General features: G+C 44.8%; 1 protein-coding gene across 1 annotated transcript in view; it reads right to left on the reverse strand.

The window, feature by feature from the left end:
* Window positions 1–25,575, reverse strand: part of TFAP2D (transcription factor AP-2 delta) — a 53,032-nt gene that overhangs the window by 23,374 nt on the left and 4,083 nt on the right. Inside the window, exons 2-5 of the mRNA XM_064146708.1 lie at window positions 25,478–25,538; window positions 12,707–12,872; window positions 9,083–9,201; window positions 2,302–2,443 (exon numbers count right to left, since the gene is read on the reverse strand). Of these exons, the coding sequence (XP_064002778.1) occupies window positions 2,302–2,443; window positions 9,083–9,201; window positions 12,707–12,872; window positions 25,478–25,538 (488 nt within the window). The remainder of the gene's footprint in view (window positions 1–2,301; window positions 2,444–9,082; window positions 9,202–12,706; window positions 12,873–25,477; window positions 25,539–25,575) is intronic.

Consider the following 25,575-nt stretch of genomic DNA (forward strand, 5'->3'; position numbering starts at 1 on the left):
GATGAAGGTTAGGAGTAATCATAGAGCTGCGGAGTCACAGAATCAGAGAATCAGTCAGGATTGGAAGGGACCACAAGGAGCAGCCAGTTCCAACCCCCCTGCCATGCCCAGGGACACCCTACCCTAGAGCAGGCTGCACACAGCCTCAGCCAGCCTGGCCTCAAACACCTCCAGCCATGGGGCCTCAACCACCTCCCTGGGCAACCCATTCCAGCCTCTCACCACTCTCCTGCTCAACAACTTCCTCCTCACCTCCACTCTGACTCTCCCCACCTCCATCTTTGCTCCATTCCCCCCAGTCCTGTCACTCCCTCACAGCCTCAAAAGTCCCTCCCCAGCTTTTCTGTAGGCCACCTTCAGATCCTGAAAGGCCATAGGATGGTTTGGATTGAAAGGGACATGTTAGGGTCATCTAGTCCAATCCCCAGAGACATCTCTAACTATATCAGGTTTCTCAGAGCCTCATACAGCCTGACCTTGAATGTTTCCAGGGATGAGGCTTGCCTATAATTCCCCATCTCAGTAGGGAGCATGTAGGGAGTGGCAAGAAAGGGGAGTGAGACTCTAATGTTTCCCTTCATAAGGTAGCCTTTGGAGGTAGAACATAACAGCTCCCCATTGATTATTACAACCCGAGGTAATATGGTCTCTCCCGAGAGCCAGAAAAAAGGGGGAAGATTTACACCATTGTGGTTGTGATGTGGTAAATCTTCCACCTGAGGCAATTTGCAGTCTTAGCTCTTGTTGAGATTGTGCTGCCCACCAGTACTATCGACTTTTCTGCAGTGGATACAGGTTGTTACTAGGCTCTACAGTGTCAAGGAGACATAACTTGCAGGGAGGAGCTGCTTTTTGCCAGCTGGGTTAGTCTGGTGTTTGAAACCCCTTGGGCTCTTGGAAAAAATGTGGGTATAGGTGAGAGTAAGATCATATTCCACTGACTTTGTTTCTTTCAGTCTACAAGGAACTTAGGAGCATGATGTGTGAGATCTTTCATCACCTTCACAGCCAGTAAATGCACCTTGAGCCACATGGTGCTCTGCATATTCCCCCAGGGAATGAACGCAGGCTTTAGTCACAGGATTCTCAAGCCCAAAATAGACTCTCAGAATCATTTAGGCTGGAAAAGACCTCTAAGATCATTGAATTCAACCATTAATGCAATACTACCAAGTTCACTGCTAATCCATGTCCTTCAGCATCGCATCTAGAAGGCTTTTCAACCCCTGCAGGGATGACGACTCCATCACTTCCCTAAGAATGCTGTTCCAGGACTTTGACAACCCTAGGTGTTTCAATGCATGGCATCTCTGGGTCACCTTCAGGGCAAAGAGCTCTGGATAGAAGTGGGCCAGGAATTCTTTTCCTCACAAACAAAGGAAAAAGACAATCCTGCTGCTGGTCTGCCTTCTGCCCTGCTGTGGAGTGATTCCTCTTTGTTAAATATATTCCAGTCTGAATGACTGCCAGCATTGAGCTGGTGGTTTGAGGGCTCATGTTTCTGACCTCAGCTCTCCTGTAGCCTCACTGTGTAACACTGCAGTAAGTGCAGGAAGAGCATTAATGTATTCAAGGCCACCCCATGCAGGCATACCACACATGGAGTGTAGGTCTATGTTGTTCCATGCAGACTACTTATTCCTGTTTCCCATGGCTCATGAAGGCTAATTCTTCCCTCATCAAGGCTAATTAACCCAGATGAAATGTTATCCTAACATGATGTTACTGCTCTAGGGAGGTGTGTGGCTTGTTTAGAGCAAAGTGAGGTGTCTCTGTGTGTCTTTAATGGCTTTAGCAAAGCTTCCCTGCTGGTGTACATCATTCCAATGCCTTTGACTTCAGTGGAACCCTTGCAATTTCCATTCAGAGAGGATCTGTCCCTCTGCAAACCAGTTCTCCCTCGGCAGATATATGGTAATTATCCCACAGTTCCTAATACTTTGGTAGAAGCTTAGATCTCCTGCTCACATACAAACAGGAGAGAAAGCCAGTCCCTATCCTATAGAGGTTACCATGCAGTAATGTCCCCTCCTCTTATTTAAACCAAACCATCTGAGATATACATGCTGCTTAACCACAGGCAATGAGAGCATTGCTACTAAAACCTCATTGCAGTAAACAGGTTTCCTCTTATAGCACCTCTAAAGTGGATTGCTCTCACTTGCTGCCAGTGACTATGGTTATGAGAGCAGTCACTGCAATCCCAGCTCCATACTCCCATTCCTCCCTCCCTCTAGTCCCCAGATCAAAAATGGAGACATGACAGACAGATTTCTTTTTTAGTTCCCCCTCCCTTCTTACTTTGTTGCTAGGATCATCTTTTTCCTTGCTGTCTGCTCTTTCTGTTCCATGTGCTGTCTGGCAATGTGCTCCCCTACTGCCTTGGCAGGGAACTCTGTTTCACAGGTGTAGCCGAAATCTCTGGCCAAATGTAATGCTTCCCCTGTGGGCAAACAAAATGGCTCAGTTAGGTTTTAGGGTTGTTATGATGATGATGATGATGATGATGATGATGATGATGATGATGACAGAAGTTCTTCCATTCTTAAAAAAATAAAAAGCAACAACAGCAACAATGAAAGAAACCTCAAACAAACCAACCCCCAATCACTTTCGTAGACGTTCACTCCCAACCTCAGTTACAGATTACAGCCCATTTGGTTTGCTCGTGGTTAGTCATCAGATGGTGCCAGGCAGAAGATAAAAAGGCTGTTCCTCTCATGTGAAAATCCTAGGCAAGACACTTGGGCTTAACTCCCTCCCTTGCCACCAGTGAGTACTGGGCACCTGCTCAAGTTTTGTAAGCTTGGTTCATCACTGATATTTAAGGTGTGGAAATCAGTGGAAGGCAGGAACAAGTAATTCTGGAGAGCTGAGATTCAGCCCTTGGTGCTTCACTTCTCTATCTCTAAATGATGAATAAATAACCCTCTCATGCTGCAGGCATAACATGCGTTTTAGCATCCTTGCTTAGAGGTTGAGCCAATAGGCACGGTAAAAGTGGCCCACACTACAGATGAGGAGACTGCAAAGCAGAGCACAGAAAAGATTCCAAAAGATTGCAATCAAAGCTGACCAGACAGGAGAGAAAGTGGTGACAATGAAGATCACCATTGCTGTTTTAGAGATGAGGAAATCAAGGCAAAGGGGGAGCACAGCTTTACTAGGCTTTATGAGAGGTCTGCATCAGAGGCAGACACTGAGCACCTCTATACCTCACTACAACTGAATTCCATGATGGGTGCCAAACAACTCTGGAAGAACCTGTCTTTATTCTCTAGCTTAGAGAACCCAGGAGTATATTTCAGGGTTTACTGAACACCCTGACCTATGTGCTGTGACTCTGACAACCTTGGTGTGGGATTTATCCAATCAAACACAGCTGTCTGGAGTGTGAACATCTGTGTCTATGTTTGCCATTCCCTTATGGGAAACAGCCACTTCCAGATGACACTTGGTCTCATCTCGTCTTAGAAGGTAGAAATGGGTCAGCTACCAGAAATGTTCCTTGAAGCACATCTGCATGAGTGACTGAAAGATGTGCTCCAGAATACTTCAGGGGTTAGGGTGTTGGATGGTGTTTTGTTTTGTTTTGTTTTGTTTTACTTTATTTTGTTTTGCTTTGTTTATTTGTTTCTGTCGTGTCCTTGGTTGCCATCATGAGAGGTAGCATTGGACCCTGACTCTTTGGAGACTAGGCTGATCATAGAATCATAGAATGGTCTAGGTTGGAAGGGAACTCAAGGATCATCCAGCTCCAACCCCCTGGCATAGGCAGAGACACCTCCCACTAGAGCAGGTTGCTCAAGGCTTCATCCAACCTGGCCTTAAACACCTGCAAGGAGGGAGCAGCCGCAGCCTCCCTGGGCAATCTGTGCCAGTGTCTCACCACCCTCAATGTAAAGAACTTCTTCCTAACACGCAGTTTAAATCTCCCTTCTGCCAGTTTAAAGACCTGACTGGCAGCTTTGTATTTAAAACCTCTGTTTATAGGATAGGATCTATCTGTAGAGTCATAGAATTGTTTTGTTTAGAAAAGTCCTCTAAGACCATGGAGTCCAACCATTGACCTAGCACCACCATGGCCATTAAACCATGTCTTGAAATGCCATTTCCACATGTTTTTCCAACACCTCCAAGGATGGTGGCTCAACCACCCCCCTGGGCAGCCTGTTCCAATGCCTGACCACTCTTTCAGGAAAGATTTTTTTCCTAATATCCAATCTAAACCTCCCCTGGCACAATTTCAGGCCACTTCCTCTTGTTCTATCTCCTGATACTAGGGAGAAGATATTGATCCCCACCTTGCTACAACCTTCTTTCAGGTAGTTGTAGAGAACAACGATCATAGAATTCTAGAATCATAGAGTCAACCAGGTTGGAAGGGATCTCCAAGCTCATCCAGTCCAGCCTAGCACCCAGCCCTGGCCAATCAACCAGCCCATGGCACTAAGTGCTTTGTCCAGTCTTTTCTTGACGTCTTCCCTCAGCCTCCTCTTCGGACGACTAAACAATCCTAGTTCCTTCAGCTGTTCCTCATAGATGAGAAAAGGTCTAAACTTAAACTATAGCTTTTAAACTTCTGTAGAGGTGCTTGAAAATTTCTGTTTCAGCTATGCTTTTACTTGTCCTTAAATAAAGCCTTAAAGTGTAAGTCAACTGTAGAAGAGCACCAGGTTTTGCTTTTCAACTAAACTCCATTAAAACACTTGATAGGTTTGTTTTTGTGCCACCATGGAAAGAAGATGAAAGCCAAACCCCTTGAAGCTATCATCTGGTGGAACTGTCATGCTCCAGACAGCTCTGGCCTGATCCCAGTCAGACTCAAGTAAAAATACGAGGGCTGTAAACAATAAATAAGTTAAAAATTTAGCCACTGGGAAAGTCTTGGTTTCTCCAAAAGAGAAAAACTTTAGTGAGGAAATGCATTTATTTAAAGTGGGCAACAGCAAAATGACTGAGATTTGTGTGCTTTCAATTAGTGCCCCCAAAAAACTCCAGGTTGCAAGAGACCTCCAAGATCATCCAGTCCAATCTATCACCCAGGCCTGGCCCATCAACCAGACCATGGCACTAAGTGCCTCATCGAGGCTTTGCTTGAACAACTCCAGGGATGGCGACTCCAGCACCTCCCTGGGCAGCCCATTCCAATGCCAATCACTCTCCCTGCCAACAACTTCCTCCTAACATCCAGCCTAGACCTGCCCTGGCACAACTTGAGACTGTGTCCCCTTGTTCTGTCGCTGCTTGTCTGGCAGAAGAGCCCAACTCCACCTGGCTACAACCTCCTTAGATTTACCTTCTTCTGCCTAGCTGTTATCTGTGTCAGGAAGCAGTTCTACTGAAGGCAGAACCCCCTAAAATCCTCAGTTTTTATAGACAGTTGCCTTGTTTCAATCTGAAAATGAAATTTCCCTGCTTGCAATATCCTGAGCTTCTTCCTCCTGCTGAGACAAAGAATGGGTGTTGAGAGTCATTAACAATTGCTCCTCAAATCCAGCACGGGGCTTTGCTGTGCTGCTCCTCCTATGTGGTTTCACAATTGACCAGAGAGGTTTGCATGATGAGAAAGGACAGTTGCTGAAGCTGAATTGGTAGAGACAGCCTTGATAAACCTCAGTGGGGACACCAGGCAGGTACCTTGACAGACTTCTGTGGGCAGGTGCAAGGAGCAGTATGCATGTCCCCGGGGGCTAGCAAGAGTGAGAGATGCTCCTATGCGGAGCGAAGGCAGAAGCTTTGTCCCAGGAGAGGGACACATGGCATCTGAACCTCCTACTCTCTCCTCACCTTTGCCTCCTCCGGATGCTCTTCCCGCAGAAATGCTACCCAGAGGGAGGAGGGACAGGCAGGAGGTGGAAGGAAAGTTCTTTCTATTTGTAGGGTGAGAAAGGAGGAGGAAAAAGTGAAAGGCTATTTAAACAAAAGCTGGTGGGAGAGAAGTGTGACAGCTGATAGCAGGGTGAAAAAAGTAACCGCTGACCTATTTTTCTCAGGAGTTTTGGTCCCCAAACCACAACAGATGAATGCTGTCAATTCTGCACCTAGGAAATCTAGAGTTGAATTAAGGTTGACCAAAAAAAAAAAAAAAAAAACCACTCCACAAAAAATAACCCCAACAAACAAATGCCAGAGGTTGGGGTTTTTTTGTTGTTTTTTGTTTTTTTTCAAGGGCTTCTTCTGTTTTTTGTTTTTTTTTTTAAGCAAAACACCTGGTGGCATATAAATAATTCATGCAGTGCTTTTACCTCCATCTGCAATCACGTTTGTATTGTCTCTGTCTTGTAACTCACCTGTCCAAACAGAAGACAGGCATCTCCCCTGCCTTCATGCATCATTTTTTTGCTCGCACTGAGGAGGCTTTTGACTCCTTTGAGCCGGCAGTGAGGCTTAGCCTTGGCAACGCTAATATTTTATGGAGAAGCCTTTACTGTGCTGCCTGAGATGTAGGAATTTTCCTTTTAGAGATGGTAAGAAAAATGACCTTTCCCTTCATCTAATCCAGGCACTAGAGGGCATCCCTCACTTGCAGGCTGCACGAAGATACAGGTACCATGATACCGTGGAAAGTCTGGCGATGCTGAATTCATTCTCCCGGTTTGTCTTTCCACCCATTCTATATTCCATTATATATTATACAATTCCATATACATATAATGGAGTATATATGATATATTCCGTTATATATTTCCACCCATATATATTCCATGCATTATGTGGATGACAACACAAAGAACAGAACTGATCTGTCAAACGGTTCCTACTTTGGGGCCCAAGTGTCCCTACTGAAGACACTGAAGATGCACCTTGACCAAAATAGGCATAGCAGTAAACACCCAGCACCTATGTTGAGACCCAAAAGTAAGTTCACAGAAAATGAGAGGACAGATAATAATTTTCCTTAAGCCTGGATCTTCACATCATCACCAGAGCCTGCTGTTGAGCTTAGCAATACCCCGCAGACATAAATGATTGTAGTCTAGAGGAAGTGAAATCTCAGTCTTGCCAGAGACTTTTGGGACACATTTAGTCACTGTACCTGTTATGATAAAACTGATTCTGCTTTTTCTTACATCAAACAGATATTCAAGAGGCTGAAGTAATTCCTACCTCACAGAGCTGTTAAAGGCTTTGCTGCACTGAAGACTGTGAGGATCTTTAGTAATATTAAACTTACAAACAGCTAAATTAACCAAGCCTAAATCTTTATGGGAAGTCCACACAGTGCACCTGATAGCTAAAGATTCAATAAGACTAACAAATCATGATGTCAATTTGCCTATTGACATCACATAGGAAAAAAACACCAATCTGTTTTCTCCATGTTTTCTTCTCCTCCAAAATCCAGAATAAACCTTCACCTTTCCATTTCCACCTCCTCCAGCAGCAGCCACTGAAGGATGTTTTCCCTTGCATAAACTATGATGCAAGTTAGTGCCCTTTGAAAGTCCTATCTGCACGTACCAAGGGAGGACAGTTTATACCCCAAAGAATTCAATAAGCACTGCCAAGTTTGACCAAGAAAACATCACTAAATTTAGCCAAAGATTGATTGCATAGATAAAAATGAGCTTAATATTTTTGGCATGTTAACACACGTGATGGAACCGTCCCCAAAATCCCAGCAGGTAAAGTTTGTGATCAGCAAGCAGGTCTCTGTCACAGTGAGCTCAGTCTCAGTATATATCTTTAGGGCTCACAGTAAGACAACTTGAGAACAGAAGCAATAGCACAAGCTTTGAGTAAGGGGCAGGGAGGCAAGAACATCTCCAACTCCAGGGGAAAAAAGGAACCTAAATCTGACTTACAGTAAAAGTACTTTGCCATCAGTCCCAGGTCAGCAGTTGAGAAAGAGCTTCCTCTCACTGTCCCCTGATGAATGAGTAGCTGGCCACATAGCTCTGCTTATTCTTCCCTGATAAGACCCAAGATGCATGAGAGAGAAAACTCTCTTTTCTAAGTGTGTAGCTCTGTTAGGGCTTTCTCTCTGCTACAGACAAGTGTGTTATGGACACCTGTGTTTCAGAACAGACTCATCTCAGGTCTGTGTACTCAGTAGCCCTTGAGAATCTTAATGCATAATAATCCACAATATATGTTTTGCATCACCTAAAGGAAGGACAGAGATTCTCAAGGACTGAGATTTCTCCATCCTTTGAGATATTAAAAATGGAGCTACATAAGGTCTTGAGCAACCTCTTCTAAATGACCCTGCTTGGATCAGAATGGTTGGAGTGGGAGCTCAGCAGAGATCCCTTCCAGCTTCAACCTTTCTATAAGTCTGTGCTTCTGTGGTAATAGGTGCTGAGACCTCAGCCTACTTGCCTAGATCTATGTGGACCTTTCAGGTTATGATCCTAGAAATTGTTGACCTTTAGGATGAGCTGAGTGCTCTCAACATCAAGGAATAAGGATCTGAAATTCCCAGAGCTGCTATTCACAGCCAGACAACAAACCGAGTGCTTAGTGGAGTCACCCAGAATATAAGAGATTCAGGTAAGAGCTCTTTTCCCTTTGCCTGAGGGGTTTGAACCTGCATCTCCCAGCTGAAGGTTTGAAAAGCCAGGCAGTATTTGGTGAATGATATTTAAACGACAAGTAAAGGCCAGGGAAGTATCTCCTGGGCCTGTCTGGAGTTTATCTGAAACAGATTTAATTCATTTATGTGGGGGGAAAAAAATCTTGTCTAAATATTATGCCTTCTCATGGGAAAAAAAGATAAATCACATTTTTGGATCAGCTCCAGGAAATTCACAAGTTACAAAAAAAAGGCAGGATAAACAAACCTACTTATAGGTTGGTATAAGGCATTCATCTCTCTCTCAGAAGAGCACTTGGATCATAGATTTGTAAGCCAGATCCCAGCACAGCAAGCTCAGAAATCTAGAGGACCAAACCAGTTGCTGGGAACCAGGACACCCCCAAGAGAATCTCCAGTTTGCCTTCTGTTCTGCCTGTGGCTTTAGGCAAGCCAGTTCTCCCCTTGCTGCACAGATGATGATACTTAACACTCTGGCTCAAACCTGCTACACACAAGGAAACAATTATATTTCTGTTAGATTGCAAATGTTATAAACCCTACCTTCTACCAAGGAAGTCAAGAGTGTGACATTTGCTGCTTTTCTTCTTCCTGCAGGCAGATTCAGTCCGAGTCTGTCTAATTTTTCTCTCAAGCAGCGTCCTCCATTCTTGGATTTAGCTCTGTCATGAGAGAACAGTAGGAGGGATGAACTTGTCTTTATTCTGCACTTTCCCATGTTAATATGAGTCTAGAAACTGTACACACCTTATTGGCAAATCACAGAATGACACAGAATCACAGAGTGTCAGGGCTGGAAGGGACCTGGAAAGAACATCTAGTCCAATCTCTCTGCCAAAGCAGGATCTCCTATGCCCACAAATGTGTGGGGTGATGCCTGCACTAATGGCAGCAGTGGAACATCTTTCTGAGCTGTGTTCTTAACATCCTGCTTGCACTGTGTGAGTCTTTCACATTGGTCCTTTGACAAATGTAGACCTTTTTTAATGCCTGTCACAGAGGCATCAGATCTTCAGACAGCTTTCCACCTAGTGAAACCCATGGTCACGCGTTGGACACAGGTTGTGGGAGGGAGCAGCTCTGCTATGAGCACAGACTGAAAGAGTTGGGGCTGTGCAGGCTGGAGCAGAGGAGGCTCCCAGGGGACCTTCTTGTGGTCTTCCAAAGTCTGAAGGGGGCTACAAAAAAGCTGGGGAGGGACTTTTGAGGCTGTCAGGGAGTGGCAGGACTGGGGGGAATGGAGCAAAGCTGGAGGTGTGGAGATTGAGAGTGGAGGTGAGGAGGAAGTTGTTGAGCATGAGAGTGGTGAGAGGCTGGAATGGGTTGCCCAGGGAGGTGTGTGCTAGTTTGAAGCAAGCTGGAATGTTTTGGTAAAAGAACTAGATAATGGGCAGTGAAAAGTAAACATGGTTGTGTCTCTTCGCTCCCAGTCACACTGAGAACTCTGGGAAGAAGAAGTAAAACATTCTGCATTTTGTCTCTCACTTTGCTTCTGGGCTTTGATGAAGCTGCATCTCATTAACCTTGCTGCCACTAACCTTGCTCCCTAACCTCTTGGCTGCACCTCTCTTCTTTCTGAGAACTGGGGTAAGGTTGAGAGGGCAAGGGGAGGTGTTGGGGTGGTTTGAGAGCCCCTCCTGGGGACTCAGGTTTCTGAGAGGGGAGTTGTGCTTCTGTATTGTTTATCCTTTGTATATTTCTGTATATAACTGTATATATTGTAAATAGCTGCTTGTATATTTGCTGCTGTAAATAAATTGCCTCATTTATATTCCCAGAGGCTGTCTGAGTTAGCTGGGGCAAATTCAAAAGTGGGGGGGGGGGGCGGGTAAGAGCCCAAACCATCACAAGGTGGTTGAGGCCCCATGGCTGGAGGTGTTTCAGGCCAGGCTGGCTGAGGCTGTGTGCAGCCTGCCTTAGGGTGAGGTGTCCCTGCCCATGGCAAGGTGGTTAGAACTGTCTGATCCTTGTGGTCCCTTCCAACCCTGTTTGATTCTATGATTCTAGGAAGGAACTAGACTTGAAATACCACTGTTTGCATGGTTGCTTTTACCTACTAAGAGATACCAGAACTTTAGCTGTGTTGTACTTCAGGAAATGTCTCCTGAGGACACTTAATTCCGAAGCTGAACTAGCTGGTGCATTACCTAGATGGTTACTGCTGACAGAATGCAAATCCAAGCCTTCTAGCTGTCAGGCAGACAAGGAACAAGGTTTGGTTTTGCTACATCTCTACTGGTAGACTAAAGAGTGCTTCAGTCTGTTTTCTAATTGTAACACCTACAGCTACAGCCTGACCAAATCTATTCATTAATACCTCTTGGTTCAGAAAACCTGTGGGGATCCTTCTAGCATTTTAGCAGAAAGGAAAAGTCAGTCCTCACGTTTGGGCTGATGACCTTGCCTTCATGTGCTGCTGTGGATGAAGCCTGGGGTACGAGGACTTCAAGTGGCCGCTTCTCTGACTACTAGCTGAAGGTGAAGTAAGGTAACAGAGGAAATGCAAGTAACCAAGGTGAAGCAGTAACACCTGGGGATGCAGGTTTTGGATTCCAGCGCCTATAGAGGCAGGTAAATGGAACTCGTGTCACTGAAACAACTTTGTCATCTCTTGTGCTTACTCTGCAAGAGTAACCTTGGACTCCTATACACCAGAGAGGTTGTGGGATTTCCTTCTCTGGAGGCTTTCACAATCTGCCTGGATGCCATCTCCTCCAGCCTGTTTTAGCTGTGAGGCTGGACTAGCTGATCTCCAGAAGTCCCTTGCAGCCTCTACCATTCTGTGATTCTTTACCCTAGGATACTGCAGGTTGGTTAAAATGACTTTTTGTGTGAGAATGAGTGTGGCCTTTAGTGACAACAGGGAAAAAGCCTATGACTTTCCAGCTAGTTTTGATCAAAAGGCATTCAAGTAGCTTATGCCATCGAAGTTGATGCCTCAGGGACACAGCAACTTACATATGCCTGGCTGAATTACAGTTGCCTCCTTGTTTTCCACTTGCAATGTCAGCTCTGCACAGTCTGCATAGTTACTTTCTTCCTCTGCTCTTGCTCCCTGCAAGCCTCTACTCTGGTCAGATGCAAAACAGAGCCTTATCGCTCGCTTCTCCTCCAGTATCACACAGTGACAAAACCAAACCCAGCATATTCCATCTTTTCTCTACTCAAAAGGCATGCAAAGGAGAAAGAAAGAAAAAGGAATCTCTACACCTCCGTGGTTTTGTTTTTTTCTGTTGAGTGATGACTGTAACTACACTTGCTAGAACAGTTCATAGAATCATGGAATCATAGACTCATAGAATCAGTCAGGGTTGGAAGGGACCACAAGAAGCAGCCAGTTCCAACCCCCTGCCATGCCCAGGGACACCCTACCCTAGAGCAGGCTGCACACAGCCTCAGCCAGCCTGGCCTCAAACACCTCCAGCCATGGGGCCTCAACCACCTCCCTGGGCAACCCATTCCAGCCTCTAACCACTCTCAGGATCAACAACTTCCTCCTCACCTCCCGCCTCACTCTCCCCACCTCCAGCTTTGCTCCATTCCCTCCAGTTCTGTCACTCCCTGAGAAGCTCAAAAGTCCCTCCCCAGCTTTTTGTAGCCCCTTCAGATGCTGGCAGGCCACAAGAAGGTCCCCTGGGAGCCTCCTCTGCTCCAGCCTGCACAGCCCCAGCTCTTTCAGTCTGTGCTCACAGCAGAGCTGCTGCAGCCTCTGAGCATCCTCGGGGCCCTTCTCTGGACATACTCAAGCACATCCACATTTTTCTTGTAATAGGGGCTCCAGAACTGGATGCAGTACTCCAGGATGGGTATCACCAGAGCAGAGTAGTGTTCACTTTGGAACAGCTTCTCTACAAGATCTCAGGTTTGCAAAGCAGCATTTATCTACCTCATATGAGTAACTGAATAGAAAGGAGAAAAAAACAAACAAACAAACAAAAAAACCCCAAAAACCTCTGCTTACTGAAAAATGTAAATGCTCTGTGCAAAAATGTCAACACAGTGTTATCTTGCCCTAGAACTTATATTCACTCCCAATCCTCCTCCTTCTGTTTTCCCAAACCAAGACCACCTATCAAGCAAGGAAAGAGAACCAAACTTACTTGCAGAGAATAAAACAACAGCATTTACAACACTGTCTGGGACTTGTTATTCTCACCTTCCACTTACCTTCTCAAAATACCACCTAGGAGGGAAGCATTGAGGCATTCTGGTGGTGAAAGACGCCTCTTCACTTCTGCAATGGTCACTTTGTACTTCGAAGTGGAGCTTAGTAGAGATAAGCGACCAGGAACAGAGCAGAAGAGGTCAGTGGGGTTGACTACGCAGGTGCCACCTATGAAACAAAGCAGTTGTTAGAGCAGAAGAAATGTCATACTCCATGTAAGGCATCCTGGGCTGGCTCGGGAGCAGTGTGGGCCTCAGGACAAGGGAGGTTCTTCTGCCCCTGTACTCAGTGCTGCTCAGGCCACAACTTCAGCATTGTGTCCAGTTCTGGGCTCCTCCATTCCAGAGAGATGTTTAGGTGAAGGAAGGTGTTTGGAGAAGGGCAGCAAGGCTGGGGAGGGGCCTGGAGCAGAGCCCTGTGAGGAGAGGCTGAGGGAGCTGGGGGTGTGCAGCCTGCAGAAGAGGAGGCTCAGGGCAGAGCTCATTGCTGTCTGCAGCTGCCTGCAGGGAGGCTGTAGCCAGGTGGGGTTGGGCTCTTCTGCCAGGCAAGCAGCAGCAGAGCAAGGGGACACAGAGTGTCAAGCTGTGCCAGGTGAGGTCTAGGCTGGATGTTGTTAGGAAGTTGTTGTCAGAGAGAGTGATTGGCATTGGAATGGGCTGCCCAGGGAGGTGATGGAGTTGCTGAGTCTGCAGGTGTTCAAAAAAAGCCTGGCTGGGGCACTTAGTGCCATGGTCTGGTTGCTTGGCCAGGGCTGAGTGCTAGGTTGGCCTGGATGAGTTTGGAGGTCTCTTCCAAGCTGGTTGATTCTATGAGTCTATGATTTGACAAGTTCAATCACAAAGAGCAAATTCCCTTGTTTAATTGTGATTGGTTTTGATGGTGGTTCTGTTTGGCATTATGTATTTATTTATTTAGTATGTTGAGGTGGTGGTTTTCTTTTTGTTGGTTGGTTGTTTGTGGTTTTGCTTTGAGAAATAAGAATGGATAAAAAATTTCATTCTGGGAAAAATGAGTTAGTAGATCATTTTGGTGACCTCGTCTGATTTTATGCTCAGTAAAAACTGGATGCTGGCAGTCTTGTATCTTGCATAATTAACAACATAAGACTGAACCAGATTCAGGTATCACTCAGGACATGGAAAAATGAAGATGGTTTTAAAAATGCAGCCTTGATCCTAGTGAGAAATGTTAATTTTGCCTCTTAGAGCAGCTCTTAGGACACAAAGATGCAACAGCACTATAGCTTCGCAGGGATTTGCAGCCATAACAGTTCCCAAGCCTTTGAACTCTCACATACTAATTTCAAAGTTAGATCAGGTGATGTTAATGACTGAATCTATTGAGCTGCGTCAGTTTATCTCAGGTTAATTCTTGAATTGTTTGTTTCTTGAAAGTGGCAATTACTCAGCTTGGACCTAAAAGTGCTGAATGATCACCAAACCTTTCAACAAAGGCTGAGATCAATAACTCCTCAGGCAAAATCTTTTTCTTTTCAACTTAAAGCTAATATGCAATACAACGAGAAAGCAAACTGTCCCTGCAACAGGTAGAAGAGGAAAGTACAAACTCCTATGGGGAAAAATAAATGTAATCTTAAGGACTGTCACCTATATTATCACCAAGAGCAAAACATTTTTCTTTGACCTGCCCTCTCCAACCTAAGTGCAATAAAAAAATCAGTGGAAGAAATAAATCTTACCACTGCATGCACAATTCTTCCCTGGCAGAAAGATAAGGGGAAAAAGGGATGAGCTGCATACAACCGTTATATGAAATATCATATAATGCAGTGCACTGCTGGTTTCTGTGAGGACAGTGAGATAAATACCCTCTATCAGTGGAACTGATTTGTGCTCATCATTCCCCTTTAAAGGAAAGGTAATGTGTTTTTAAAAATACCACGACAATTCCTTCGTTCCTGTGAGCACCTTAATCTTTGTGCACTGCAGGAGCTCATTTTGTTACGCTCTAAACTTTTAGTTTTTAATCTAGATTGCCACAGGTTAGAATAGAATAGAATAGGGAAGAGGAGAGGAGAATGGAAGAATATCAGCACACTTTCGACAAGGTCCTGGCACCTTTATCTTCTTCCACACTTAAAATTAAGGTGACTATATTTGGTCCAGTTTCAATAGAGGGTGAGGAATATAGCTGAAGGATGAAACCTTCATTAGAGGCAGATTATTGCTCACTTACATAAGGCTACCAGACTTTCTTTCCAAATATGGCAGCTCTTGAAGGTATATTTAAACATTTGTGCTGACAGCAGAACCGCAAAATAACATCTCTTGGTATAAATCCCAGATGGGTGAGATCCTGACTCTGTACAACAGGATATTTAATGGCTTTGCTAATTATGCCACTGCATAGATCTCAGCGTCCACTTCTCAGGCAGAACACAGAGACAAATTCCACATCACCAAGCATCGAGGCATTTATCCACAGTTTTGCACAGCTACAATTTGTGATCTCTTAAGCTCAAATCTGGTGCCATGTCTCTGACATGTTGGGGGGATTTCTTTCTTGTTCTGATGTTTGGTTTGTTTGTTTGTTTGTTTTTCCCCCTCATATCTGAGGCAGCACTGCACAGAAATCTGTAAATATTTTCAATCAACCTTTTCAAAATTCTGATCCTTCAGGTACATTTGTGAAGAAGTTCTTCCCAAAGAGAGTGATTGGCATTGGAATGGGCTGCCCAGGGAGGTGGTGGAGTCTCTGTGCCTGGAGGTGTTGAAGCCAAGCCTGGCTGGGGCACTTAGTGCCATGGTCTGATTGATTGGCCAGGGCTGGGTGCTAGGCTGGACTGGCTGAGCTTGGAGGTCTCTTCCAACCTGCTTGATTCTACGATTTTATGCATGCTAGTACTGAGTAGATTTCTTTGGCATCTCTGGCCACACAAGACATATACACACCTGTATATACATACGTGTCAAGAAGAGACTAGCAAGATCTACATATTTATTTACTTCGGTAGTTCTGTACATTTTATAATGAGAGGAATGGTAGTGAAATCAGCATCATATTAAAGCTTCCCTTCTTGCCAGGTTAAGCCAGTATGTGCACCGTTTATTCCAGACAAATAATTGTTCCTTTAACCCTAAAACCTGCCCCTACTGTAACCAGAGCTTACTGGAACACCTATGCAATATGATTGTTAGCAAAGCAATTCCAGGTAGGCCAAGTATGGGTTAAAAAAGTAAAAGCAAACAACAAGTCTTAAGTCATTTGCTTTCCAGAAACAGAGAGAACAAGTTGCAGATTATGAGAAGGTAAAATCTGTTGTGTATAATTATTTCACTGTATTAATTATTCATTGACACAGCAAGAGAGAGTGGTGTGGTGGTTTCTAGATGAAGCTGTGTCTTTGTCACAAACTGCATGCAGTTTTGAAGGCATAAATCCACTACCAAAACCACCACCTTGGAGAGGAGATGGATGAAGCCCTGGACTTTACACTAGGCATAAACAGAAACAGGCATGGCAGTAAACAAAGGGAGAGCTGCTGGAAAGAGAAAGGAAAGGCTAAGTGCAGCCTTGCTGGGAGAGGAAGGATTAGATTTCTTTCCAAACATCAATCCCTTATTGTATTCCTTCCCTCATGTTCTGGTCTTGCATTAGAGGGGACAAATTATTCTGTGAAGTGCAGCTCAGTGGGGAGAGGACAAGGTATGTTTTAAGTTGCACTAACAACAGTGGCGACAACTAGCTTTTCTTGCCCGTCAAACCAATGCTGCTGTAAGGTGCTGTTGAAAAAGTTGGCCCTTGTTAGCTGTTGGGCTGGTCTTGTCACAACAGAGTGGGATGCTCACAAACACCACTTGAAGAGACAGAAGAAAATGCCCTCAAAAATAGAATAGAAATAATGCCTTTCATGAGTCTAGCTGAACAGCCTGCAGATCTCTAGTCCTCTTAGCAACTTTTACTTGCTTTAGAAAACTTTACAGACTGGTTTCTGATGCCAGGACACATAAAACCCTGTCAGATCATTAGATGAAGAGCCCCACACAGCTCTGGCAAAGTGTCCACTATCCTACATAAAGAAGGGAAAACTCTGGCCATTGCTCCCTGACTATTTAACCACACAACCAGTCCCACTGCAATGCTAGGAGAAAGAATATGAGAGCAGGCAGAAGCTGGGGTAACTAGTGGGATCATCCAGAAGACTGCCTCAGCAGTTCACTGCTCCAGGTACCACGTGAAATGGGCCTGTGAATGTTGAAAACACTTTTTTTAAGGACAACTCCTTGTTCTCAGAGGGAAGTGATCATATAGTCCAGTCTGACATCATCTGTTGCCATAAGATACTGAGTTACAGGTGACCGTAAATGATGATAGTTGTGCTGTGACAGACACAGATGTCCAAAGATGCAAGCAAGACAAGATGTAGGTGAAGGGGGAATAAGTTTTGTATTGAAAATGGTAGATTAGGGGGAGAAAGAGAGAGAGAAAAGAGAGAGAAAGAGAGAGAGACAGAGAGAGAGAGAAAGAAAGAAAGAAAGAAAGAAAGAAAGAAAGAAAGAAAGAAAGAAAGAAAGAAAGAAAGAAAGAAAGAAAGAAAGAAAGCAAGCTCGCTCTCAGGCACAAAACCCCTTCTTCAGGGCTTTTCATCCAGCTCTACTCAACTGCTTCTTTCTCCATGACAGAATCTTACCCTCTGATCTGTTATCTTTATGTTGATTTCAACAAATATCATTGTTCAAAAGGAAAAAGATGTGTGAGGAAGAGATATGCTTTGTGCAGCAGACCACATTTGAGTGGAAGACTCACAACCATATACTGTCACATACTGCATGGCCTCAGCTGCCAAATCCCATCAGGAAAATATATATAACCTGATCTAGTTGAAGGTGTCCCTGTTCATTGCAGGAGGGGTGAATCTTGATCTATCTTTTTCAATCTTTAATGTTCCTTTCAACTCAGTCTGTTCTCTGATTCTATTCCATGATTATTGTCAAGTGGTCTGAGGGAGAGGAATAAGGAAAGAGGAAAAAGGTCATTGCCTTAGTTTTTGGGGCAAATCCTTTTCACTCTAACTGACATGCCAAGCACAGTGTAGTCCTTGTTGTAAACAGTGCTTTTGCTTTGTTTCCCAAGCTGAAGAAGAACCAAAGTTAGGCTATGTAATACTGCAAAACATAGTCAGAGCAAACACTGGGGGAGTATTTTCCCTTCTTTATTCCTCTCTCCCCATCAAATAGCACAAGTCAGTGCAAAATGCCAACATAAGCTGATGATGGGTTTTGTAGATGACAGCAACAAGAATGACAGAGCCTGACTCCAACCCACCAGTCTTGTCAACACAATGAAAATCCCAATAACACATGATGCAAAAGGAGCTTGGTCTGTTTTGATTGTTGGTTTCCCTTTGTACAGACACGGAGGACAATGGGGTGGCTGGAGTGTGATGATTTAGTCTGATTTAGTTATGTGCTTGGGCATCTGCTGAAATCTAAGTCTCCCTGATGCCCTCAGAGTGAAATATTTGTGCATGTTTTCATTGACAAAATCCATATTCTCACATGCCATGTGCTCTATGCAATATTATTGCATCATTAGGAATGAAAGAAATACCCCTTAATTTTAACACTTCAAACAGGTTTTTATATGTGTGTCTATAATTTTCTGCAGATACACACTCTGAAAGGCTGTTTCCTCTTTGTTAATCATAACAGCTGCATTTTGATGAGTATTTTATACTCATTCAGGCAAGGCAGTCCCTTTCACCAAGGAAGTCACCCATCAGTAGCACGCAGTTATGGAAGGCAACATCATAATATCCTGGTGACAACAGCATAGGAGTGCTGGGAGAACAGTGCAAAAGTACTGTTTATTTTGTTTGCTAGTCATAACAGTACTTGTTAATCACAACAGCTGCATTTTGATGAGTATTTTATATTCATTCAGACAAGCTAGTCCCTTTCACCAAGGAAGTCACCCATCAATAGCATGCAGTTATGGAAGGCAAGGTCCTAATATCTTGGTGACAACATCATAGAAGTGCTGGGAGAAGAGTGCAGAAGTACTGTTTACTTTGGGTTTGCATGTTTGTGTGCTTCTGTACATGATTAAGTATGCCTGAGTGCCCACAGATTAATCTTATATAAAATATTAATAACATGGCTTTGCTTTTTATTAGTTTATTATTTATATCTACAGGTGCTGTTGGTGGGAGTCTCCAGCTTATAGCATAGGGGGTGGGGGGATTCTGCTCTGTTCTGAAATTCTGGCAAATTTACAGTACATTATAAAATGAAGACAGGAAAATCTACCTGCCCACAGGTTTTGGGTTGGCTTGGGTTGGGTTTGGGTTTGCTGGTTGGTTATTGGCTTGTTTTTTCCTCTAGCAAATAGCAAATCTAAGCAAGCAGTTAACCACATAGAGTTTGTCAGTGCTATTTAATCCCATCTTCAGTTCCCCAAGGTCTATAAGCAATTTCAAATGTTCTACAGACACAACTCTAAAACCCATCTACATTTGCTAGAAAAAAACAGTAGGTACAGGATTCTTTTTTGGGTTTTTTTCCCCCTTAGTTATTCCTTTAGTCTCCCTTAAATTAGCAAACTTTGCATCGTGCAACTAATGACTGGCAAACCAGAAACATAAACAATTCTGTACATCACTACAGCACTGATGCTAAGGAAATGGATGCTGTTGATGCTAAGGAAAGGACATGTCAGCATGTAGAAAATGTTTTGATTTTTTCCCTTAAAAAAATAGGTATTAATCAGTAGGTTCAGTAGGACTGAAAGAATTGTCAGCAATTTTTAAGAGCAGCCTCATAGCTACACCACAGCTCTTAAGGCTGTTAAGACCGTTATGAGTTTTAAGTTTATACAGTGACAAAAATAATCAAATGCAATATTTAAAAGTATAAATAAAGAAATAAATAGGAGAAGCAAGGTATTATGGTGGAAAATGGAACAATAAAATAGGGGAAATTGTTACAGCAACTCAACTTTAAGGATTGTATCACCGTGCAAGGGGATGTTAAATCTCAGGTACCCAAGACCAACCCTACACTAGCAAGAGGTGTCAGCACCAATCTAGGAGAAGCCTTACAGCTGCTGTGGTGAGGAATAGCACCCAAACCAAAGCTAAACAAAAAAGAGACCTGCTTCATTTCTTTCCAATCCACAAGTCATAAAGACTCATCGTTTTTCAAGATCTCTCTGGGCCCTCTCTGTGGCAGCAGTTTGAGATATAGCTGTCCGTTGTTGGATAGTGTGCATCAACCTGTGCTGGTGGCTATAGGGCTGCAGGAGGACAAAGGCTTGGGCAGGTTGCATACAGTGTGCGAGAGAATGTAGGAAGTGCTTGTTGAGGGTGTGGTCGAGGCTCGGCCTGAGGTGTGTGAAGAGTGGGCTCTGCATGGGGCAGTGAGTCGTATTGAAGCTGGAAGGAACTGGCAGTTGATGAGTGTTGTGTGTGTCCCCTTGTGTAGTATTTCTCTTCCCTGAATGTGTGCCTCGAGTTTGCAGGATGCCAAGGACTGGTCTGCACATTGTGCATCCCGTGTGTGTGACTCCAAACTCTCCACTGAGGCAGGTCAAGCTGAGACGGTGTGGATCATGACATCCCACAACTCAGAACTGAGCAAGGGGAGAGAGAAAACAGAATACATCACCTCTACCCGAGCAGGCGAGGAGACTAGCACAGATACCCAAAGCGGGTGGATGCCTACAGAGGGGCTTTTCATTGCTCCTCCATGGGCAGCCAGAAAATGCCCCTTTGCAGATCAGCAGGGGAAACGAACAAACAAACATTTCAGAACAAACCCTCGAACAAACGAAGCACCACACTGAAAACTCACATCCCTTACCCAAACTTCTGCCAAAAGTCTTGCGGGTTCAAGGACCGCAGAGAACGAACTGCACTCCCTTCCCGGCCCGGCGAAGCTCTCGGCGTCCGGACACAGCCAAACTGCTGCTAAGCCCCCTCAGTCCGCTTCCCGAGCCTGAAACTCCCGGGGAGCTGAAAGTTGGCTTTAGTCGGCTGGAGATTATCTCAGCTGGAGCCGCAAGAGCCATTAATTAAGCCAGCTATTTAGGATTTTAATGCGATTTAAATTGGCCTTTGAAATAGAAAAGACAACAGTGCTAATGACAGTGCATTAGGATCTGAACACAATGATGGGCTATTAGAAGAGTCCCGAGACTCTTGTAGGGTTCAGAAGAGCCGGGAAAGTGGAAAGAAAAGGACAACAAAGAGAAGACAAGGAAAAGATCTGCCTTGCCCTCGGTGGGCTTCAGGCTGGGCACGAAGAGACGGTTCAGCCCTGTCCAGGGTCATCCTCACCTCCCGGCGATGCCAGGCGGGCGGTGAAACCTGCCCTGCCCTGCCTTGCCTGCCTCTCGGGCTGAAGGCAGCAGGGCTTTGGGGCTTCGGGCACTGGGACGACTTAAGGCAGCCTTCGACAGGGGGTGGGAGCTGAGCAGGTAACTCAGTCAGTATGCCAGAGCAAGGGAGAGCAAGAGGCCATTCCTGCATCAGCTCAGAATGCTTGATGGAGACTAACACGCCAGCACCCTCTTTTTTCCTTTTCTCCTGAACACAGAATAACAGGGGAGAAGACTTTCCTGGGGAGAGGTGCAAAGCCTTCAGCCCTTGCCATCACCCGCCTCCTCCAACCTTTTGCCCAAAGTCTTTTCCTTAATGACTGAGTCATTAGGCGGTAGTTTTGAGTCAAATATTAGAGTGAGAACGGGAGAGAGGATGAAGGCTCAGCCAGTGTTTTTCAAATGAGAGGCGATATCACGACTAAGTACATAAAAGGCAGAAGCTAGAAAGAGGAGAGTCTTTCCCCGGATTTTATTGGTAGACTTTATGGTGACTGATGCTTCAGCTTTTAAGAGGGTGTTTCTTTCTCTCATTTTTATTTTCTTATTCTTTTTCTTCCTTATTTTTTTCTTCTAATCAAGTAAGATCTGAGGGTTGTTCCTAGCTAGGCACTAATGCATTCGGATGTCAGTCACCTCTAAGCGATTTGACAAACTCAAGATCTCTTAAAACGTGCAGAGTTCAGATCATATTAATTCCCCAAAAATGTTTTGATTCAAAGTAGTTTGTATTTTATGTTGCCAAGGGCAATCGAAAAAGAGCTATTGCCGATAGGTTGGCCCTTCTCTCTTCATGGCCCAGAGGCGATAGCAGTATTTAAGCTTCTGAAATTAGCCTGGGGCAGGAACGATGGATGATCACAAAGCGAAACAAGAGCTTTTTTTGGAGTTTGCCATCTCGATTTCATAAAACGATGCAGGCCAAATGTCACCGTGTTGTCTTTTTAATCCAAATATATGGAGGTGAGGACACCAAGCCTGCATACACTTCATGTCCGAGGGATGGGGAAGAGATGGGTGGAGAAAGGGGGCTTGGAGGGCACTTTCTGAAGAAGCTTACATTTTAAAAAAGCAAAGAATTAAAAAGAGAGAGAGGAATCAAACAGGAATCAGATTATTCTGCTTTTTAAACAACGACCTAGAGAGGAATTAAAAGGGAATGATATGTAATAAAAGACTGAGACGATTAATAGGAAAGTATAAGAGGGGAGGGATTTTTTTAATGATTAAAAAACACAGACAACTCCTGTAAATAGAAGCTTCATTTCTTCAAGTGATTTCTTTTGAAACGAGCGATCTGAATATTCAACTTTAAGGCAAAGCTCCACTCTGTATGTACAACATTAATATGATCTCTGCAGAATTTGGTACTCAGAAATATTAACATATCAAAGCCGCTGCCTGAGGCTAGAGAAGCTATCGATACATGAGTAGTAGGAAAAGTAAAGATTATTGGTTCTGATGGTTAGAGCAGGGAAGCTCCGGGCTAAATCCTGCACACCATTAACTGAAAGTGATAGCATGGGGATCTCTGCCCTGGAATCGGTGGCAAATATTTTCTCTAGCTAGTAATTAGCTCGCCAGCACCTAAGCCTTGCAAAAATCTTTCACTTTCCGAGCCTCATTAAAAGCAAACACCAAATCACTGCACTAAACAATCCAGAAGGCAGCTGATGTGTGCAATGGCAGACAGACATGGAAGGAGAGAAGAATCACGTTTGTAACACTGGCCGTTCCTATCAGCATTGATACCAAGGGCACAAAGCATTGCACTTTTTTAGAGGCTGGGAGTGGGTTTTTTTGTTTGTTTGTTGATTTTGGTGTTGGTTTTTTTTGTAAACAGGGCGAGGGAATAATGTCTACTTCTGGGAGAGCAAATATGAACTTTCTCTTTTATTTTCCCTTTCCTTTCCCTTCCTTTCCTTTTCTTTCCTTTCCCCTTCCTGCCTTCCTTCCCTCCTGACTTTCTTCCATCCTGACTCCCTTCCTGACTTCCTTCCTTCCATCCTTCCTTCTGTTCTTCCTTCCTCCTTCTCCCCTTCCTTCTCTTCCTTCTTCCTTCTCTGCTTTTTTCCTTCTCTTCGTTCTGTCCTTCCTTCTCCACTTCCTTTTTGTTTTCACCCCTTCCTTCTCCTCTTCCTTATTCCTCCTCTACTTTTTCCCTTCTTCTCTTCATTCTACCCTTCCTTCTCCACTTCCTTTTTTTTTCACCCCTTCCTTCTCCTCTTCCTTCTTCCTTCTCCACTTTTTTCCTTCTCCTCTTTGTTCTATCCTTCCTTCTCCACTTCCTTTTTGTTTTCACCCCTTCCTTCTCCCCTTCCTTCCTCCTTCCTTCCTTCCTTCCGCCCTTCTGCCCTTCATGCTAATGCAGCTAAAACACTCCAGAGCAATGTGTTGTTGTTTTTGTTGTTTTTCTTTTTTTAAATATATGTATGTATTAGTGACAAAAAATAAGCTAAAAAGCCTGACACACGATGTTTAAAATATTAGGGAAGCTGCTCTCCAGTTAATATATTCTTATTGATGTATTGCTGGAAGAGAAGTGTGATTTATTTATACGGGGTAGCGTATAGCGCTTAGGTGCAGGATGTTTTGATTACTGCTAACACCTATCGCTTTTTTTGAAGTCGGACAAAATATTTATTATGTATTTTTAATATACGTTTGAAACTTATATGCTCGCCTTTGATATTTCCCCTGAATATGCCAAGAGACAGAGAGCAGTGCAGCAGTAGTGCAGCACTTAGATCAGGGAGAGAAAACCTTGCGTTTTCGTGCTGGATTCCCTTCACTATCCATCTTTAAAGTCTTGAATAAATTGATCGCTTAAAAAAAGAAGAAAAAGAAAAGGAGAGAGGAGAAGAAGAGTGATTTGGTTACAATCATCTCTACAGGTAATTGGAATCTCCTTAACAGGAGCTGGAGCGCTGACTAAACTGGAGTTGAGCTGAGCTGAGGTTTGAGCCGCCCTGCAGCTGGGAAATGAGAAGCACAGTCAAACGCTACAGGCACAGGCCCCAGCTGACGAGGACTCTGTCCTTCTTGCAGCTAATGATCTCCGCTTCTCGGAGGTCAGCTCCGGGATCAAACCCGAAAGAGTTCCCCCTCTTCCCAGGGATAATTAGACTCCTCTGAAATCCGGGAGACTGGGGCCTAGCCAGGCACAGACAGCACGGCTCTGGGCAGGACCCTTCCCCACAGCGTCCCGCCAGCGGTGCCCGGGGGGGGGGGCCGGGGCGCAGGGAGCCGCGGAGCCGAGGCCGCCCGCTGCAGAGAGGAGGGGCCGGGCGGAGCGGAGAGGGGCGGCCGAGCGGAGCTGTCCCTTCAGCACCACCTCGCCGCCGCCGCCCGGCCCTGCCTGCGCCACCGGGCACCGACCACAGCTCCGGGCCTCCGCTCCTCAGCCCCGGCTTCGGCTTCGGGCCCGACGTCCTACCCCGCCTCCTGGTCCCCGGGCCCAAGCCGTCAGACCCGGCTTCGTCTTTCTCTGTCGGCCCGGGCGAAGCCTGATCTGAGTCGGTGTAGAGAGACAGCACTACGCAACCTCTGCTTCTGTGAGTCAACCGCAGAGAGTAGTACTACTCCCTGTCTCTACTCACTGTAGTAGGGTAGTCTCGGTAGTGGCTAAAATCAGCTCTCTGCCTCAATAGTATCACATGGCCTAACCCACCTCCTGATTGTCTGTTTTTCATGGCGGATATAATGAATAAATAAAGGCAACAATGAGACAATAAGTGCTCATTCCAAGAGACCGAGTCTTTAAATGTCCTCTCTCCTGCTGCGTTTTTCGTTTTCTACCGGGAAGGGGCTTAAACTTGCAAGAATTGTGCGCCTGCATTACATCTTCCAGCAACTTTTGTTTCTCTTCAGGGAAAACGACGGTAGTAACCAACTCCCTCCCCAGAACACTCGGATTTGACAAATGCTGAAGAAATGCAAATGTAGTAAGAGTTCCAAACCTTTCCTCTAACTTCGGCGTTAGATATCTATATTGACAGATGGTTATCAGATGAAATGACACTCAAAAGTGAGTTCAACGCCGGTCTGTAGCGCCACTGAAACCACGTCTCCAAAAACGCTCTTTCCTTTCCCCACATGAGATCAGACTGCCTATTTAACAGCCAGGAAACACGTTTCTCAAGCTATCAGGGATCAGTTCGGTTAGACGGGGAATGAGGAAACCACTCAAGAAAGCTCTGGATTCCGAGGAATTATCCTGAGCTACGGAGGAACAGAACCCTTGCAAAGCGCAAAACGGACTGTGAAATGTGAAGAGGTCTAAACTAGTTTGCACCTACTTCCGTCTAAGGTCACTTTATCGCTGTCTTGACAGTAAACTCAAACTACGCTGAACAGCAGGGGAGGAAAAGAGAGAAATGGAGAGGGGGGTTTAAGTTTTTAAAAACTGATAGACCCAAGTATTTGTAACCTCTTACCTCTTCTTATTACTCCTCCTTGGCCGTTCAGTACAAGTCCACACTGGGCCTCCACTGAGCTCTTAAGAAGAGAGGTGAAAAAAAGGAAAGAAAGAAAT

Source organism: Pogoniulus pusillus, chromosome 7 (genome assembly GCF_015220805.1).
Source record: "Pogoniulus pusillus isolate bPogPus1 chromosome 7, bPogPus1.pri, whole genome shotgun sequence".
NCBI classification, from domain to species: domain Eukaryota; kingdom Metazoa; phylum Chordata; class Aves; order Piciformes; family Lybiidae; genus Pogoniulus; species Pogoniulus pusillus.